The sequence below is a fragment of the Amia ocellicauda genome, chromosome 2, assembly GCF_036373705.1.
Source record: "Amia ocellicauda isolate fAmiCal2 chromosome 2, fAmiCal2.hap1, whole genome shotgun sequence".
Lineage (NCBI taxonomy): Eukaryota > Metazoa > Chordata > Actinopteri > Amiiformes > Amiidae > Amia > Amia ocellicauda.
In genome coordinates, this window is record NC_089851.1 from 14,043,176 (window position 1) to 14,062,874 (window position 19,699).

General features: G+C 37.1%; 1 protein-coding gene across 1 annotated transcript; it reads left to right on the forward strand.

Annotated features, from left to right (window-relative positions):
* Positions 1-311: 311 nt before the first annotated feature.
* LOC136712558 (histamine H3 receptor) lies at positions 312-18,096 on the forward strand. The gene is made up of 3 exons (XM_066689202.1): positions 312-693; positions 6,842-7,008; positions 16,919-18,096. Exons 1-3 carry the CDS (start codon positions 441-443, stop codon positions 17,774-17,776), a joined length of 1,278 nt encoding a protein of 425 aa, XP_066545299.1. The 5' UTR covers positions 312-440; the 3' UTR covers positions 17,777-18,096.
* Positions 18,097-19,699: the final 1,603 nt, after the last annotated feature.

Genomic DNA, 19,699 nt, shown 5'->3' on the forward strand with positions numbered 1-19,699 from the left:
AGAGAGCACCCTGCTGGAGAGGTAAGAGCACTGCGCGCATCTCCAGAGGACAGATTGATTTCATCAGGAGTCACAGCGCAGCAAGCCGGCTCGGCTCTCCTGAGTCCAGATGCGTTTATTGTTTCACTTCATTTACGAGGGAAAACTTTTCAAGTGGATCACTACAGCGTTATTCTGTGTGTTCATATGTGATCTGAGCGAAAGTCATACTTTTTTCATAATAGTACACGAAGTCAAGAGCTCCAGAGCGCAGGCTGTTGATCTGTGATGCTTCATGTGGAAGGAGACTTGGGCAATTCGAGTTGCACTGGGATTTCCATTGAAACACCTGATTTAAAGTGGTAAATGCTGCTTTCTAGCAATTACATTGAATGAAGCTGTGGGAATCGGCGCGCTACATTGCACTTGCGCTGTTTATTAATTGATTAATTGTGCAGACTATGGGAGGGGATATCCCCGGACTGAACTCCAGCTCGGGTTCCAGCACACTGCGCGACTCCGCCAGGATCAGCGGCGCCGCGGCTGCTTTCTCCGGCTCTATGATGGTGATGCTGGCGGTGCTGATGGTCACTCTTGTGGTCGTCACGGTGCTGGGGAACGCACTGGTCATTCTGGCTTTCGTTGTGGACAAGAGCCTCAGGAATCAAAGCAATTATTTCTTCCTGAACCTGGCGATCTCAGATTTCCTAGTGGGTAAGTATTAGGTCTCATCCCTCCGTAGTCCAACACTGGTATCACTAAGGATTGAATCGATACAAAGTCAAAATGTATTCATCAGGTCTTCACTTTAACAAAGTAATGTGTGTATCAACTGTAACCCCTTTTTAAAGTCCAATAATATATAATAGAATATCCAGAACAGGATTTAATAACCACATCACTGGAAACTCCTTTATACGGAAAAAGTGTTAGAAAGGAGTTACAACTTCGAACAAGAAAGTGTAAGTCCAGATTGTGGACATTTCTGGTTTTATGAATCTGTTGTGCAAGGACAACCGTTTATAAGAAGGTTTGCATTGGATGAATGACTCGAAACCAATCTATTATTATTATTATTATTATTATTATTATTATTATTATTATTTCTTGGCAGACGCCCTTATCCAGGGCGACTTACAACATAAGTGCAAAACACAATTTACAGAAAGCACTGTATCCACTTCCAGCCCAAACAGGCTGTAGAGATCATTTTGCCATAGCTACCATCATTTTGTGAGCTATGCTTAAATATTTTGTGTACTAAAGTGTCAGCAACTGGAATGTAGTTATTGTGTGAATCTCTTATGTACCTCAATTAGTCAGAGTTAAATTCCTAAATGACTTGTTGCTACACACTGAGACCTGTGTATGATGATTCTCCAATTGAGACCATTACTGTGCATTTAATTGTGTAATATCATGAACACGGGTATATAAACCTTTAATGTATTGGTAATAAAAGTGCAACCATTCTCATTATTTTAACTGGGTACATGGATTTTAGAAAAGGTTGGATTAATGGTGTTTCATTTTATTTGTGTATTAAGACAGTCAGAGGTATGTATTTATTGATTTATCGATCTATTAAATATATTACGGATAGTTTTGTGAGGTTGTCCCCTGACATAACAGGTCAAAGACAATGAATCAGTATGTACTGCATCCTCTCCTCTCCATTTCCAACATGTTGGTATTTTATTCCAGAAGGACAAGCTACCTTATATCAGAAGATAATCTTCTATCAATCTGGAGAGTCAAATACCATCCTTTATCAAATATAAATCGCCCATGAGCTTTTTAATAATGCATATAGCTCATTGCTCTTGCAAAATTATTCAAAATTAATATATATTAAAATCAGACTGCTGAGTTAATTAAATATCTGTGTAAAATTGGCAAAAAATGTAACCTTTCATTATTGACCTCTTACTATATATTTGTGGATTCATTTTTTGCCAGTTTCTTTACAAATTAGAAGTCACAGTAATCCTGATTTTATTATCAAACTTTCATTTCACATTGAGGTGGCATTATTTGGGTTTAAGGTCTATTATCTCTTAATTAAAATGGTCATATATTCATTATTATGTAGTGTAGATTTGAAATAATCAAATAATTCCAGGCTAAATTCTGACTTAAATTAAAGGATTTGATTTCACAATTTAAGTAAATCAGATTCATAGTACAAACCACCACACATACCTAGTTCAATAGCCATTCACTGCTGTACCATCTCGGAGTTGCAGTTGGAATTGCAATACCTTACAGCTGTATGCATAGCAGAAACAGGATTCAGCAGATTGAACGAAATGAAGACATTAGGAAATACATTTTACAGCCTTCTGTGATCACATATATTTAAATATATGCAATTTAAATAAATACTAAAGTGGGACATACTATGATATAGACCACTGTGTGCGTTTTCTTCAATGCTCTGAATTACACATTGATAAATGTTTAATTTGAAGCATTATATAAATATATGGTCACTATTGGCCACTATTGTGGTTGTAACAATGGGAACACACTGGTCATTCATGCTTTTATTGTGGACAAGAGTTTTGGACCTCAAAGCAATCATAGAACAGTTAGCCTGGGTAATCACAGATAATGTGTTACAGTGTTCAATTGATCCATTCTTCCAGGATTAATATCCAGTCCTGACTCGCCCCCACAGATGCAGGTAATGCCCCTGTCCTGCGATAGGGAGCAGGCTCTGTCAGCCACAAGTGCAGAGCAATGGATGAAAGATAAAGAACTAATTGGGGAAATTATCAAACAACAATCCTACTTCAAGCAACATATTGCTTGTATTACATCTATATAAATATACCAATAACTGAGTTACCTGTTTTGATTTAATTATATGCAAACTGCATGCTGAGAGAAAATTACCCTTTTTAATCTTTAGTTTAAGTTATTTTTTAATAAATATATTTAACATTTTCAGACACAATCAGGGGAGGGTATTATATTCAAATGTACAAATTTAAAAATGAATAGAAACATAACTAACTTTGTACCAGTGTTTAATTTCTGCCTTCTGTTTTCACTGCAAGGTTCATATTCAAGTTAATCAAGGACTTTAATTGGATGAATAGCCCCTACTGGGATAGAACTTCATTATGAAACTATACATTGGTTTAAGATCTTGTTTAGCATATTTCAGCACTGCTGCTACTAATGCTTTTTTAGTGTGGAAAGTAAGCTTTCATTCTTAGTATCATAAATCAGAGCCGGGCGGCCCTGTACGCTCGCTACGCAAGTTGCGTAGGGCCCCGCAAATTACGCAAGGGGCCCGCCCAGGACTGCCCTGATGTACAGGCGAACTAGGGCCCCATAATATCAAAGGGACCTAAAGTATGACATAAATAATATTTAAAACAAATTTAAATCCAACCGAGCGCTTTTGCACTGGGCACAGTGTGTCAGCTACAAGCGGCATGACAGAGATGTAGCGTGAGTGCACCTAAAAACATGCACTAGTGCTGAGGGGCGGGTGAGGCCCGGAGGTGGAGAGAGAGAGAGAGAGAGAGAGAGAGAGAGAGAGAGAGAGAGAGAGCATCTTTTAAAAGAGAGGGCAGAACAAAGGACGAGGACAAGAAGGCACAAGGTAGAGGCACGTATCGGCTGTTATACATAATTTAACCTCACCTGTCGAGTTATGCTTGTGTGTGACCTCAATGCATGCAACAAGCTAACTATTATTGAACAATTTTTCAAACGGAATCAATAGTTAGCTTTGAAATCAATGCAACATACCATGTAAGCAGATAACTAGCCAACCAAATGTTAAGGAGCAATGACAGAATGAATGACTTGCTGTCTCGTTCTCAATGCTGCTGCAGTGTGATAACAGTGAGCAGTTTATGTGCAAACGCTAGTTTGAAATAATATATCCAGAATGGTCACATTTTAAAATTGCAATATACACCGATCAGCCATATCATTATAATCACTGACAGGTGAAGTGAATAACACTGATAATCTCGTTATCATGGCACCTGTCAGTGGGTGGGATATATTAGACAGCAAGTGAACATTTTGTCCTCAAAGGTGATGTAATGTTGGTTCTGATAGAAAGGTGTCAGAACACACAGTGCATCACAGATTGTTGCGTATGGGGCTGCGTAGCCGCAGACCAGTCAGGGTGCCCATGCTGACCCCTGTCCACTGCCAAAAGTGCCTACAATGGGCACGTGAGCATCAGAACTGGACCACGGAGCAATGGAAGAAGGTGGCCTGGTCTGATGAATCATGAGTTCAAGGTGTTGACTTGGCCTCCAAATTCCCCAGATCTCAATCCAATCGAGCATCTGTGGGATGTGCTGGACAAACAAGTCCGATCCATGGAGGCCCCACCTCTCAACTTACAGGACTTAAAGGATCTGCTGCTAACGTCTTGGTGCCAGATACCACAGCACACCTTCAGAGGTCTAGTGGAGTCCATACCTCAACGGGTCAGGGCTGTTTTGGCGGCAAAAGTGGGACCTACACAATATTAGGCAGGTGGTCATAATGTTATGGCTGATCAGTGTAACTTGTCTGTTTATTGTGGATTTCAAGTTAAAGTGCTGATGGGCGTTTCATGGTTAATTGCAATGCGTAACGCTTTTGTTTCCTATTATCATTGTGCTCTCTATATTATTGTGGGTCTGTTTTGTACTGTTCATGTACATCGTGTTGTAATACTAACTTTTAATGACTATAGCTCCATCAGTGACATGAAAAACCACTCAGTAAGATCATTAAAACAAAGTATTAAACAACAAGGCCTAATGCATAGACACTCCTTTGCCCTTTGCATTGCTACGGGTAAACAGATCCTCTCTAGTGCAATAAACTGACCATGTAAACCCGAGAGTGCCCCTCTCTCTCCCTCTCGGGTTTACATGGTCAGTTTATCTGTGATTCGAGCATAGTGTGTAGATATGAATAGATATGTATGGTGAATTTCATGTAAATATGATGGATATACTGTAAGTGTATATTGCTGAGGAGTTTATGGATGTTTATTCCAAGTAGTGGGACTTTAAAATGTCGTAATTTTGTGAGCAATGAACTATTATATTAAGCAATAATCCAGCTCAATCAGATTAAGTAATAATCTAATTTTTGAAAATGTTGGTGATGTGATCACTTTGATAGATAGTAGTAAATACTACAGTAGTTTGCCAGTTGTCAGCTAATGATTTTTGATAGCATTGTATTTTTTTAAGTAAATGTTGTGTTTTAATGTGTAATATAGTATTTTCAGTACTTGTTATGGCATGGGTGTTTTTTTACCTAAACTCTTTATTAGTTATTGCTGTTATTTCAATGTGCACAGTGTACTATTTAAATGTGTATGTATTACTAAATCTATTTCAGTGGATGTTAAAATGCAATACATGTTCTGTGATGTGCACTATTCAAATGTTTGTGTCTCTTTGTTTTACCGAAACATTTTCTCTCCACCATAAAGATGGGCACCACTAAAATGTTTTGCGGTGAGGTGGGGGCCCCCCACAATCAAATCTCGCCTATGGCCCCCAAAAGTCTAGGGCTGGCTCTGTCATAAATCATCAATTAATTGTGAAATTATCTGGTCGTATTTTAATGCAAGGTTCCCTCAGTATGTTCTGCAATCTACAGCTGATTACTTTTACCAACATAATTGTGTATGTTTAGAAGAGCTGTTGAGCAATTTCTCAGCACTAATGAACTCAAACACTTATTTAATGTCCCTTGTTTCTTGGGGTTAGTCTACATTGTGTTCCATTTGTCTGACAGTTTTATAATAAGGGGCTCTTTTGTCCTACTAATTGGGCTTCTAGGTTTTAAATACAGCATTTACAATATAATCTATATGATGTTTCTTTACTTCTGTAGTTTATAATAAGGACTGTTTGATAATTTGAAGAACTCTGATGATAAACAGTGTATCACTCACTCCATGGAACTGAGCAACAATGACAAATCATGTGAATCTGAGATTGATCTAGGCTAATTGCTCAGTTCTTCATTTCCTCTATTGTCTCAAATGTGCAGTATACGAGCCACATTACATTAATACCAGTATTGTACACGCATTGTGTAGCTCTGGTAATAGATGTTTAGAGAATATGACTTTGAAAATGACTTTCTGTGACTGGAGGAAAATGTCAATATACTAAGCATATCTAGTTAACAAATGTGAGGCAATTGTTTTGAAAATGTGTTCATTGTAAAGAGACTGGCTATATAAGAAGATACAAGATTCTTACATATTGACTACAACTGTAATCATTTCAAAGATGTTTACTAAATGCATGTGTAAATAAAAAATGTCTATATCATGCCACAATCCTAGGGGAGATGGGAAAGTATTTTGTTATCATAGTTATACTTATATGGTTTGCTTCATTAGGTTATAATAGTTTTCTTTATTGAGATTAAGCATTATCTAACCTTAGGGGCTTTACTATTATTCTTTAACCCAAACTGTGTTCAATCATTAACTGTAAGTTTTATAGTATTTGCAAATCAAGAGGGTTCATTTGCAATGTATAAGTAGACTTATTGTGGTAATGACTTGAACTAAATAGTTTTATCCCAACAACTTTTAGTAAATCACAAAGCTCCCTTGATGAACAAGAGGGCACTTCAAAACAAAAACATTTACCAAATTGTTTTTAATTAGCTGAACAGCTAAATCACTTCTCCATTGTGCAAAGTCAATAATGTGTTTGGAGTTCTATGTATACAGTAATGGTTTATGATTTCTACCAAACTGATTTTAATAGTTGTCTTTTGAAGCCTGATTTTAAAATACAATATTGTTGTTTAATGACATTTGAAGTTCAGCTGTTCTAATAGCTCATTATTATCTACTTTTCAGGTGCCTTTTGCATCCCAGTCTACATTCCTTATGTTCTGACAGGAAGATGGATGTTTGGGAGAGGTCTCTGTAAACTCTGGCTGGTTATAGATTACCTCCTGTGTACTGCTTCAGCCTTCAATATTGTACTGATAAGTTATGATCGCTTCCTCTCTGTAACTAGAGCTGTGAGTATAATTATCACATTCCCCCCATTTTTTATATACATATCTTTCACATACATATCTTTTTGAAAAGTAACTTATATGCATGTATTGCATATATTAACTCGTATCCCAAATTATGAATGCAACTTCTGCTGAATGAAATTATGACTTTATCAAAGTCTTATGTACTTTATGTATCCATTTATTTATTTTTTACTAACCAAGAAATACAAAATATGAAGATATAACTTTTACTGTTTCTGAATGCAAGTTTCTATTTATTTATGTAATCTGTATCTATATCATGCCCCTGATGTCCATTTTAGGAATCACGGGCAAAGGGATAAAAACTACTTATACAAGGTTATTAAATATTCAAAGATCTGAACAGCAATTTTACATCCGACATGAGACATTTTAATTAAAAATAATAATATTGCATTTGTAGTATCTACTTCATACTTATCCCTGATGTTCTTACTTCTGTTAATGACAGTGACATTAATATTCCTGGCTAACACAGCCATTCTTAATTAAATTTCAGGAAACTTGTACCTCTTTTGATCAAATTCATTATCTCATGTTGCTTTAGTTTCACTTGCTGTACTTTTGCACTATCAATGTGGCTGGTGTACTGGTGCGTTACTAGCACACATATGCTGACTTGTGCCAAAATGAAAATATTTGTGCTTTGGCATTGTATTTATTTATTCATTTCCAAGGTGGCAGTGGATATTGGCTGTTTTCCATGTTCTATCAAATGTAGACCTGTTGAAGTGTTGCCTGTGTTTCTAGTCTCTGTAGGGACTGTGATAAACCTTAGCTTGGCCACCTCTTATGTTTGAATGGATTGCACAATGGAAGACAACTGTAAATGTGTGAAAGCATGGCATTAAATTGTTATTAGTGCTGATGACTCATATGTTTACTTGTTCAAGGGATTTGATTTCCGTCAATACCAGCAGTATAAAGTCTGCTATCTGATTTTTTTTTTTTATCTTATTGCTTTGAATAAATCCAGGTCTATTATGTCTGGGCCTCAGCTATGTTATAACAAAGATTGCCTGCTGAAAAGTGTGACTTAATGAATTTTGATGAGAGCATGCCACAGACACCAGAGTTTCTAAAATATCAGATGAGAACTTGTAAACCCTATTGAATCTGCTTCTAGGCTTTTATCACAACAACATCTTGCTGTTGTTTTGCAATAACATTGACAGTGCAGCATGCTGTAATGGTTATATTGTGATACAAGATGGAAAGGAAGCTTAATTCAACCTATTTGAAATCATGCAGTGTGGTCATCTTGGAGTTTGCAGGTAGTGCCCAGGGAAATGCAGAACCGAGACTTGAATGTAGGTCTAAACATTGCAGTGAGCATATTGTGAAAGGGTTCATAAAAGGTTCACTTTATTAAAGAATGTAGTTAGTAACTTAATGTACCAACATCCTAAAACATATATAAAGTTTTGGAGAATTATCTTTGATTACTTTTTCAGTTTTTCACTGTGAAATACAGGAAGTTTGTTTTTTATTATTAATAATTCCTGTATCTGAAAATGCTGTAGACATTCAATATTGTATCCTAAATAAAAAATACTAAAAAGACAACTGTAATGAGATGTAATACAATATAACTGATAGAAGGAGGACACTGCAACAGATGAAGTAAAGTATGAAAGTAATTTCCTCATTTCATTTCAAGAGAAATTTCTAAGCTATAAAAAATCAATAGAGAACAGTGTACACTTAACAAAAATTAGACATTTAAATAATTTGTTTTGCTCATTTATTTTTACAAACTACGCTGCTTCATTATGAAACAAAAAATCCTGGTTTAAACTCCTGGGTAGTATGTTGGTAGTATGGTAGTATGTGTGCAATGTATGCTCTAATTCTGAGTATCATAAATCCTCATTTCATTGTGAAATTATCTGATCATATTTTAATGCAAGGTGCCCTCAGTATGTTCTGCAACCTACAGCTGATTACTTTTACCAAAATAATGTAATACCTTTAGAAAAGTTGTTGAGCAATTTCTCAGCACTAATGAACACAAACACTTCTTTAATGTCCCTTGTTTCTTGGGGTTAGTCTACAGTTTGTTCCATTTGTCTGACAGTTTTATAATAAGGGGCTCTTTTTTTCCTACTAATTGAGCTTCTAGGTTTTAAATACAGCATTTACACTATATATGATGCTTGATATTTCTTTACTTTATTTCTTTAGTTTATAATAAGGACTGTTTGGTCATTTGAAGAACTCTGATCATACATCACTCAGTGGGGCAACAATGACACATAGTGTGAATGCTCTATTGATCAGATTGCTCAGATCTTCATTTCATTTACGTATTTTTGTTGCCATCAGGAGGGTGAGAATTTGCTGTTGAAGAGTAAAACAAATGTCTTTTTTTGTGGTTGAGGGTCACATATATTACTATTTATTTTATTTCAAATTTCCCAGCAAGAAATGAATCCTGCCAAGTAGGCTTGGCAGTCAGTCGGGGCAAGCACTAATGAGAACACCAGTATATAATGGGGTCTTTAACAATTTCAGCTAGGATGCTATGTATGAAATCCTATTGGTTTTCAAAGAGAATGGAACGCAGGGAGGTCTTTAAAAGCTCCATTCTTTCATTTGACTTTCAGTTCATAATTTGTTAATTTTCACATGAAATACAATCAATAAACTTTTCCCTGTATAATGATAGTGGCAGTCAACAAATTCAAGCGATCAGTGGGATAGGCAAGTAAAAAGTAACCTCCAGAATCCCTTACAGTATTATTACAGTATTCATTTCCATCCTGAAAATGGTCAAGCCATATAATAATCATCTCACTTCCACAGCAACACTAATGATGAGTCCCTGTCGTCGTACATTTTTCACTTGGGTCATTAACACTCTTGCCATATTGTGAGAGACTTGGCAGCTCAAACGAGTCCATCTGTGCAGGTTAATAATACTCAAATACCAGCCAACAAGCGGTCATAATAATAATTACCTGTACTTAAATTCTGCAACATTGAAACTTTAGCCTTAGCATTTTGCTACAATGATTACGTTGACAGCTCTAGCTATAGGCCAGGTCAATATAGCACAAAGACACTGGGAGCTGGAGGAAAGTATAGGCAATAAGACAATAGTGCAAGAGAGCATAACTCCCTGCAGTTGATTATATTGTGACTGAACAGATGGTTCACTGCACATTTTAAACTCCACTTATAGGCTTATAGGCCTCAGAAATCACACAACAAGCTGCCTATGAATACATATTTGTTGATTGTCACATTTAGGATCCTTCACCAGGAGAGCATTGAATAAAATCACCTCAATGTGTGTATGTGCCTTTCATGGCTCTGTTCACTGTATTCCACTACATATACATATATAGGCTATATATTTAACATCCATCTCAAATCTAATGCAACAGGTATGAGAATGACACTTTCATATGTGTCTCATGTTATCATTAAAAAACCTCAAACAATCCCTCTGGTGAGGAAACTTCACACTACAGAGTATCATAGTTAATGCTACCATACAGAGAATATGCTTTATATTGAACAACAAACAGGCTTCCTTGTAGCACTTTCTTCATGTCTATGCGACTGCCCAAAGGAACAATACTTATAACCTGTATGATATAAATGGATATCATTAGAATACATCACCCACTGACTAGTTAGTACTGAAAATCCATAGGCTGTACAGTGACAATAGAAACCTGAGGTCCAGTGAGTGAAAACTGTATACAATCTGCCTTCAAAAACCACAGCAGTGGCTTAAGCAGGCTATAGCAATTCAATTGTGTTTCTAAGTATAAAACTATACCAGGCCAGTCATTTTTTGAAGCAGAGTGATATTACATATAATGTACCAATACTGGTACAAACTATACAGTGAGGGGAAAAAGGTATTTGATCCCCTGCTGATTTTGTACGTTTGCCCACTGACAAAGAAATGATCAGTCTATAATTTTAATGGTAGGTGTATTTTAACAGTGAGAGACAGAATAACAACAAACAAATCCAGAAAAACGCATTATAAAAAAGTTATAAATTGATTTGCATGTTAATGAGGGAAATAAGTATTTGACCCCTTCGACGTAGTACTTGGTGGCAAAACCCTTGTTGGCAATCACAGAGGTCAGACGTTTCTTGTAGTTGGCCACCAGGTTTGCACACATCTCAGGAGGGATTTTGTCCCACTCCTCTTTGCAGATCCTCTCCAAGTCATTAAGGTTTCGAGGCTGACGTTTGGCAACTCGAACCTTCAGCTCCCTCCACAGATTTTCTATGGGATTAAGGTCTGGAGACTGGCTAGGCCACTCCAGGACCTTAATGTGCTTCTTCTTGAGCCACTCCTTTGTTGCCTTGGCTGTGTGTTTTGGGTCATTGTCATGCTGGAATACCCATCCACGACCCATTTTCAATGCCCTGGCTGAGGGAAGGAGGTTCTCACCCAAGATTTGACGGTACATGGCCCCGTCCATCGTCCCTTTGATGCGGTGCAGTTGTCCTGTCCCCTTAGCAGAAAAACACCCCCAAAGCATAATGTTTCCACCTCCATGTTTGACGGTACATGGTACAGGGATGGTGTTCTTGGGGTCATAGGCAGCATTCCTCCTCCTCCAAACACGGCGAGTTGAGTTGCCAAAGAGCTCGATTTTGGTCTCATCCGACCACAACATTTTCACCCAGTTCTCCTCTGAATCATTCAGATGTTCATTGGCAAACTTCAGACGGGCGGTACATGTGCTTTCTTGAGCAGGGGGACCTTATGGGCGCTGCAGGATTTCAGTCCTTCACGGCGTAGTGTGTTACCAATTGTTTTCTTGGTTACTATGGTCCCAGCTGCCTTGAGATCATTAACAAGATCCTCCCGTGTAGTTCTGGGCTGATTCCTCACCGTTCTCATGATCATTGAAACTCCACGAGGTGAGATCTTCCATGGAGCCCCAGACCGAGGGAGACTGTCAGTTATTTTGTGTTTCTTCCATTTGCGAATAATCGCACCAACTGTTGTCACCTTCTCACCAAGCTGCTTGGCGATGGTCTTGTAGCCCATTCCAGCCTTTAAGAGACTGCTCCTAATCTCAGCTTGTTACCTGTATAAAAGACACCTGGGAGCCAGAAATCTTGCTGATTGATAGGGGATCAAATACTTATTTCCCTCATTAACATGCAAATCAATGTATAACTTTATTGAAATGTGTTTTTCTGGATTTTTTTGTTGTTATTCTGTCTCTCACTGTTAAAATACACCTACCATTAAAATTATAGACTGATCATTTCTTTGTCAGTGGGCAAACGTACAAAATCAGCAGGGGATCAAATATTTTTTTCCCTCACTGTATGTGAATTTGTTCCAGTTATGTAACTTTTCTTTGGTTTTTGTATAGAAGTGTTTTATATGAAAAAAGTGTCAGTACACATTTTTTAGATGGATCATGATTTCCAAAGTCTTTGTGTGCATTATCATAACCATCTTTTTGAACCTCTACAGCAAATAATACTCTTTAAACTACTGTATGAAAGAGGTTTGTTTGCTGAAGCATGAAAGCAATTTGCAATTATGCAGCAACCTTTTTGTTGTCAGCACATTTTGTAAAAATACATTTACTCTAAACGAATAAGCAGAATATAAATATGGATACATAATTTGGCACTCAGACCTAACCATAACTGTTATACATGTGATCAATAACAGAACTCGGAGGAATTGCATGAGATATGCAGGTGTTATTGCTGTGGTAGTCATACAGTAATGCATTAGAAAATGGCAGTCATGATTGTAAAGTATGACCAATTTCTGATATACATCATCATCAACATCGGTGTCAGCCTTAGTCAATCCACTGGTGGCTGAAGGTCTCCCCAAGATGTTTTCACTTATTTCGGTCTACATTAAAACAAAACAAAACATTTTGTACAAATGGATTTTAGTTAAGTTTTGTTGGTATGATAGACAAATTGTCATAAATGATCAAATTATTTCAGTTAAGCATTAAATCTGACTTCCTGACGTGTTGAATGTCACATTACAAAAATAAAATAAAAGTAATGACAGTTAAATGTTGAGGTTCAGGGCATCAAAGGATCAAGGAGGCTTCTCTCAGGGTGATAAGATTCAAATGACCGGATTCTAAAGAGTTATAATGATGTGTAAGTTTGAAGGCAAGAAATAATGAAAGGTTTATATGACCTTTACGCTGTGTGATGAGTACAAAGAAAATGACTGAATTCAGGCAATCGGAAATCAGAATTTAAAACAATTCTGAGAAAAGTTAAGGTAGAGCACATAATACTCAATGCTATACTATGCTCAGCTGGTGCAAAGCTTTCTTTACTTCTTAAGTAGCCGTCTTTCATTTAGTTTTTGTTGTATAATCAATCTTGTAGCACTTTGCTCACACAGGTTGCAAGACACCCTTTATTAAAAAATGTCAGTCATGCTGCTACTAATGAATCATACAATAACCAAAACAAACAACACAGAATATGAGCTGCATCAGCCTCAGCCATGCTGTCCTAATTAAGCACCCAGGCACTGTTCAAAACATCTTGGTAAACAGCGTGGTGCCAATACTTCTCTGAAAAGGGAAATTAAGCTATAAAATAAATTGTTCTGTAATAAAATTACAAAAGGTATGCATATTGTTAATTTGCTTCAAAAAGGTTTACATTGCTATAAACATAGTGTGGGGTTGGAAACAGCATCTGGGCTCTAAATGCAGGGCTCAGGAAACAATAGGCAGGGCTATGGTGCAAAAGTCGTGCTTTTTATTTATGCACAGTGTGCAGGTGCTCAAAACAAAAAAAATACCCTAGCTCCTCTTGAGCCTAAACTAAACACTGAAAAGAGGTCCCTCTCTATACAAATAATAAACACAACACAGTAGCAGCATGTCCAAATTGCAAATCCGTATTCAAAACAAGGTCCATACATCCAGTTTCTTTCTGTTGTTCAATTCATTTTCTCTCTGTCTCTCCAGCTCACACTCTATTGCACTCTCAGGTTCAACTCCTGCCTCCACACCATGATGATGATTTTTTTTTCCAATTATTATTATAATAATACATGCATGTCTCTAAGCAGTGTATGTTATTTACTGGATCTTGCCACTGCCATGTTATCATCCAGGTTTGTGCAATCGTTTACCCCCAGATTTGACCAACCCCTGTTAACTCTTTATATTTGTTAAATTTAAATTTGTTTAAGTTATAAATTGATTTTATTTTGAAGTATTGCATGTCTTCCTATATATGTCTTTACCAGTTAAAGGTGTAAATTCTCCATTACTTTAAGAAGACAGCCCTCAGTATGAGGTGTATTTTATTGTTTTTTTTTCGGGCTACAGGTGTCTCAGTGACCATATATCTGAAAACAAGACATGCTGATCCTGGAATTGAACTCTCCAAGCCATTGAATTCATAATTACTTTTCATATTTTCTTTTTCCATGTGTTTCATGTTTTGCCATGGTTTCCACGTATCCCTACAGAAAGAAATTGATCGCATATGTTCAGTGTTCAGAGAACATCAGTAAAAGTAATATGATTATTGTTTTATACACAAACCAAAATATTTTGAACCTGTTCCCTAAGATACACTGATTCTTACAGAAAACAACCAGCTGACGATCAGCTGGTTATTTAATTGAACATAAAGTGACAATTTAACCTCACAATTGCAAAGCAATATTTTATGATGGGGAAATTTAAATTGTATTATTTTCCTTTGTATGACTTATTTTGTTTATATTGACACTTTTCATCCTTGTGATTATAATCATTAGTTGTGTGTTTATGGGAGTTTGTAAGTTTGTATTTGTTCATAACATCTGCTGCCTGGAGTTAAGCTGACCATCAGTTAAAGGAGATCTGTTTGACCAGTGTAGCCACGTTGCAGTTTCAAACCACTAGCACACAAAAGTCATGAACCACACACAACTACAATAGTAATAAATAAACTGTCAATGGTATTTTTAAATATATTGTGTATGTAAATTATTTTTGTGCAAAAGGGACGCAATCTTCAATTCTTTACTCTGGGCTGACCTGTGTCTGCATTTTTAAAATACACGTAACATTTTGACTGTTGACTGTTAAGAATTTCTGAAGCCCTTACAATAAGCTGAGATCATTTAAAATGTCTGCATTCCACGGTGTCTCTTATTGCTGTATTAAAACCAAAATATCTCTAACTATTAAGCAGAGTGGAGAATTAGTTAGCTGGTATGGTTTACAAAATGGGCAGGCACTACCTCAGGTCATGTGCACAGCGTTTTTAATTAAATCACAGCAGCTTTACATGTATTTGTGTATGAGAGAGATCACACAAGCCTCTAGACGAAATCAAACGTCATTTTGTGCAGATGCTAAATATGTGTTTGTCATAGAAAAGATAAATGAATCAATTACCGAATGGTCACAATTGTCCTTCATTATTAAGAGATATTTCAGATTTTGTTAGTAGCTGATGTGAAGTCTCATAGGACAGGCTCTCCATTAAACCATTGAGGTTATGGACTGACAAATAGACTGTAACAATTTAACTGAATTTATTGAAAAGGCCTTGTTGATGGTTAAGTTAGTTACTAGTTTTCTTAATTTTATATATTTAGGCATTGACTGATCTTTAATAAATACAAATATTATGCAACTCTGATTGTGAACTGGTGTGAGTAGTAGTATTGATGTTTTGCTCTGCTTGTTTCATTTGGGACACTGTCGAACTCCACCACTTGTTTGAAGCAACAAACTCTAGGTGTGTGTGTTAGAGACTGGGCTTTAATCTTTATTGGACAGAAGTGAGTGACCTGATCGGGGCTGTCTTCTCTATTATAAACCTCTTTATCTTAAGTATAGTTGAATAATAAATGGGCATATTTATGTTATTGTTGTTGTTCTGTACTTTTACCATTTATTCATTTAATAGAAGAGGTAACTGATGAGACTTTGTGTAAATGTTCTGGGGCTGAGGTGTTAAAGGAGTGCACGGTGTTTTGCTTTAGCTATTTTTGTTAATGAATGGACAACAATATTATGTTACAGCATATAACTTTAACACAAAACCTACATTTAAAATATCACAATAATACTTAAATATGAAAAGGTTGAATCTTGATACATACAGTTTTTCTTTAAACATCTCTGCTGCCAGCTGGTGAGATTTAGAAGAGGGTTAAAATTAAGAATACCATAAATTATACATTTCTCATTAGGTTTGCATGGATCAGTGAGCCAATTTAAATGTATTTAACATAAAATTATATCCATATAGCAGAAATCAGCTTCATGAATCGTAATTCACATGCATATCATTTTTCTGATATGGAAATGGTAATTGTAAATCAATAAAAATAATGACGACCCTTACTGTCATGTGATGTCAGTTTTTACATAAGAGTCCATTGATTGCTTTTACATCTATGATAATGCAAGGACAGAATCGGACACATAATGAAATGGCAAGTTTTAATTCTGAAAATGTTAATGAATCTATTGTAATGTAACATCTGTTCTTTGAATAGGCCATAATTAATAAAAATGTCCACACCTCATTGTTCCCTATGCAATCAGAAACAGTATCAGTGTGGAAAAAGGTGGAAGCCTATACATGTCTGGATAGTATTTTAATATTTAGGTTTTTTTACTATATTCTTTGATTAAGTGTTAGTATGGTGACACTAGTTCTCCAATTTTTACCTGACAGCATGTATATTGTAGTGGTATGAGAGGGTATAGGCAGCAGACTTTTCCTCACTGTGGAATTCCACAATACACTCCTAAATTTTCTTAAATTTGTTTAATTGTATTATATTTCTTTGCTTATTACATTATCCTCAGTGCATGCTTTGTTGAAATAAACTGACAGAAAGAATACTTCACAGTATTTTGATTTGTACCTTTGTTTTACATTTTAGGTTACATACAGAGCCCAGCAAAGCATGACCAAGCATGCCATTGGCAAGATGATCGCAGTGTGGGTGTTAGCATTCCTCTTGTACGGCCCAGCCATCATCTTCTGGGAGTCTGTGGTTGGAAAAAGCAACGTTCCCAACGAAGAGTGTTTTGCAGAGTTTTATTACACCTGGTACTTCTTGCTTTGTGCTTCAACTTTCGAGTTCTTCTGTCCGTTCATCTCTGTGGCCTACTTCAATTTGAGTATCTACGTAAACATACAGAAACGCAACAAAAGCAGAATCAACTTAATGAAGGAAAGAAATGGACAAATGGCAGCCCAGCGAGATGAAGACCAGCTGAGTTCTGTGTTCTTTGTGAAAACATGCAAAACGTCCTCAAGTGGCAAAGCGACTGGAACGGAGGCCATAGCAGACGCAGACATTTCACCATCTTCCAGCTGCCCAAGCAATGCTTCCTTTGTGTTAAAAAAGAAGGCGATGTCAAGCAACTTGAGGTGTATTAATGTCAATCCTTTGTCATCAGAGGCAAGACGGGAAAGTCTGTCTAACAAAATCACACAACATTCTCGGTTGTCCCGAGACAAGAAAATTGCCAAGTCTCTAGCTATCATTGTTTGCATTTTTGGCATCTGCTGGGCTCCGTATACTCTTCTGATGATCATCCGGGCAGCCTGCGGTGGCAGCTGTGTCGAGCACCACTGGTACGAAATCACGTTTTGGCTGCTGTGGTTAAATTCGGCTATAAACCCATTTTTATATCCTCTCTGCCACAGCAGTTTCAGGCGAGCCTTTGCCAAGATATTGTGCCCAAAGAGAATGTCTATACAGCCTCAGATGGAAGCCCATTCTTGTCAGTGATGCTAAGCCATGCATAATATCACACCACTTTGATGGGGGAATTGCTTTTGAAAAATTGTGATATTCCAGGTGCAAAAAAAAGCTAATTTTGGAAATCACCGGTTGGACCAAAAGTATTATATGTTTGAGATCAACACAGGAATGAAATGAAATGTGTACAATGTTTAAGCTTGTTAATTCGTTTTCACATCCATATTTCCTACAGTGTAGCCTACATGTTGATACATATTACAGTGTAGAATTTAAGTGATTTTATGTTTGATGTAACATTGTTCTCTAAAAATAATATTATTGAAACAAAAAAAGTATTATTTCAGTTTTCTTTAAAAAAAAAAAAGTTTAATTTGTTTAATGTACACAAACATTTTAATAAGCATAACATTGATATTAACTATATTTGCATGCTAAAGGAATGTTGAGGTGATACTAATATGTATACAGATGCCTATATAATGTATTTATTCATTTCAACTTACATTTCTTATGTTTTAATCTATTTTTTATAAGAATTTTGTATTTTTCTGAGACTAAGGTATACCTTCAGGAAAGATGTTTAATAATATATTACCAGAGAGCTATCCAGACCACAGGAATGTTTTGTCTGTCGTTGCTTTTAATAGGATCCACTATCAGTTCAGACGTTTAGAGTATCAAAAAGCATTTTATATTTGTAGTAACCTTGGGTGACATTAATTGTAATGATATTCCTTATCTGACATTGCAAGGCTCAGCTTGGTTATTTTTAATATACAAGGTTAAGTGGTGTAAGCATACAGTGCATCCGGAAAGTATTCACAGCGCTTGGATGAAATTCATTATTTTCCTCAAAATTCTACAAACAATACCCCATAATACCAACATGAAAGAAGTTTGTTTGAAATCTTTGCAAATTTATTACAAATAAAAAACAATAAAAAGCACATGTACATATGTATTCATAGCCTTTGCTCAATACTTTGTTGAAGCACCTTTGGCACCAATTACAGCCTCTAGTCTTTTTGAGTATGATACTACAAGCTTGGCACACCTATTTTTGGGCAGTTTCTCCCATTCTTCTTTGCAGGACCTCTCAAGCTCCATCAGGTTGGATGGGGAGCATCGGTGCACAGCCATTTTCAGATCTCTCCAGAGATGTTCAATCGGGTTCAAGTCTGGGCTCTGGCTGGGCCACTCAAGGACATTCACAGAGTTGTCCTGTAGCCACTCCTTTGTGATCTTGGCTGTGTGCTTAGGGTCGTTGTCCTGTTGGAAGATGAACCTTCACCCCAGTCTGAGGTCCAGAGTGCTCTGGAGCAGCTTTTCATCAAGGATGTCTCTGTACATTACTGTATTCATCTTTCCCTCGATCCCGACTAGTCTCCCAGTTCCTGCCACTGAAAAACATCCCCACAGCATGATGCTGCCACCACCATGCTTCACTGTAGGGATGGTATTGGCCAGGTGATGAGCGGTGCCTGGTTTCCTCCAGACATGACGCTTGCCATTCAGGCCAAAGAGTTCAATCTTTGTTTCATCAGACCAGATAATTTTGTTTCTCATGGTCTGAGAGTCCTTCAGGTGCCTTTTGGCAAACTCCAGGCGGGCTGTCATGTGCCTTTTACTGAGGAGTGGCTTCCATCTGGCCACTCTACCATACAGGCCTGATTGGTGGAGTGCTGCAGAGATGGTTGTTCTTCTGGAAGGTTCTCCTCTCTCCACAGAGACATGCTGGAGATCTGTCAGAGTGACCATCGGGTTCTTGGTCACCTCCCTGACTAAGGCCCTTCTCCCCCGATCGCTCAGTTTGGCCGGGAGGCCAGCTCTAGGAAGAGTCCTGGTGGAGGCCACTGTGCTCATTGGGACCTTCAATGCTGCATAATTTTTTCTGTACCCTTCCCCAGATCTGTGCCTCAATACAATCCTGTCTCGGCGGTCTACAGACAA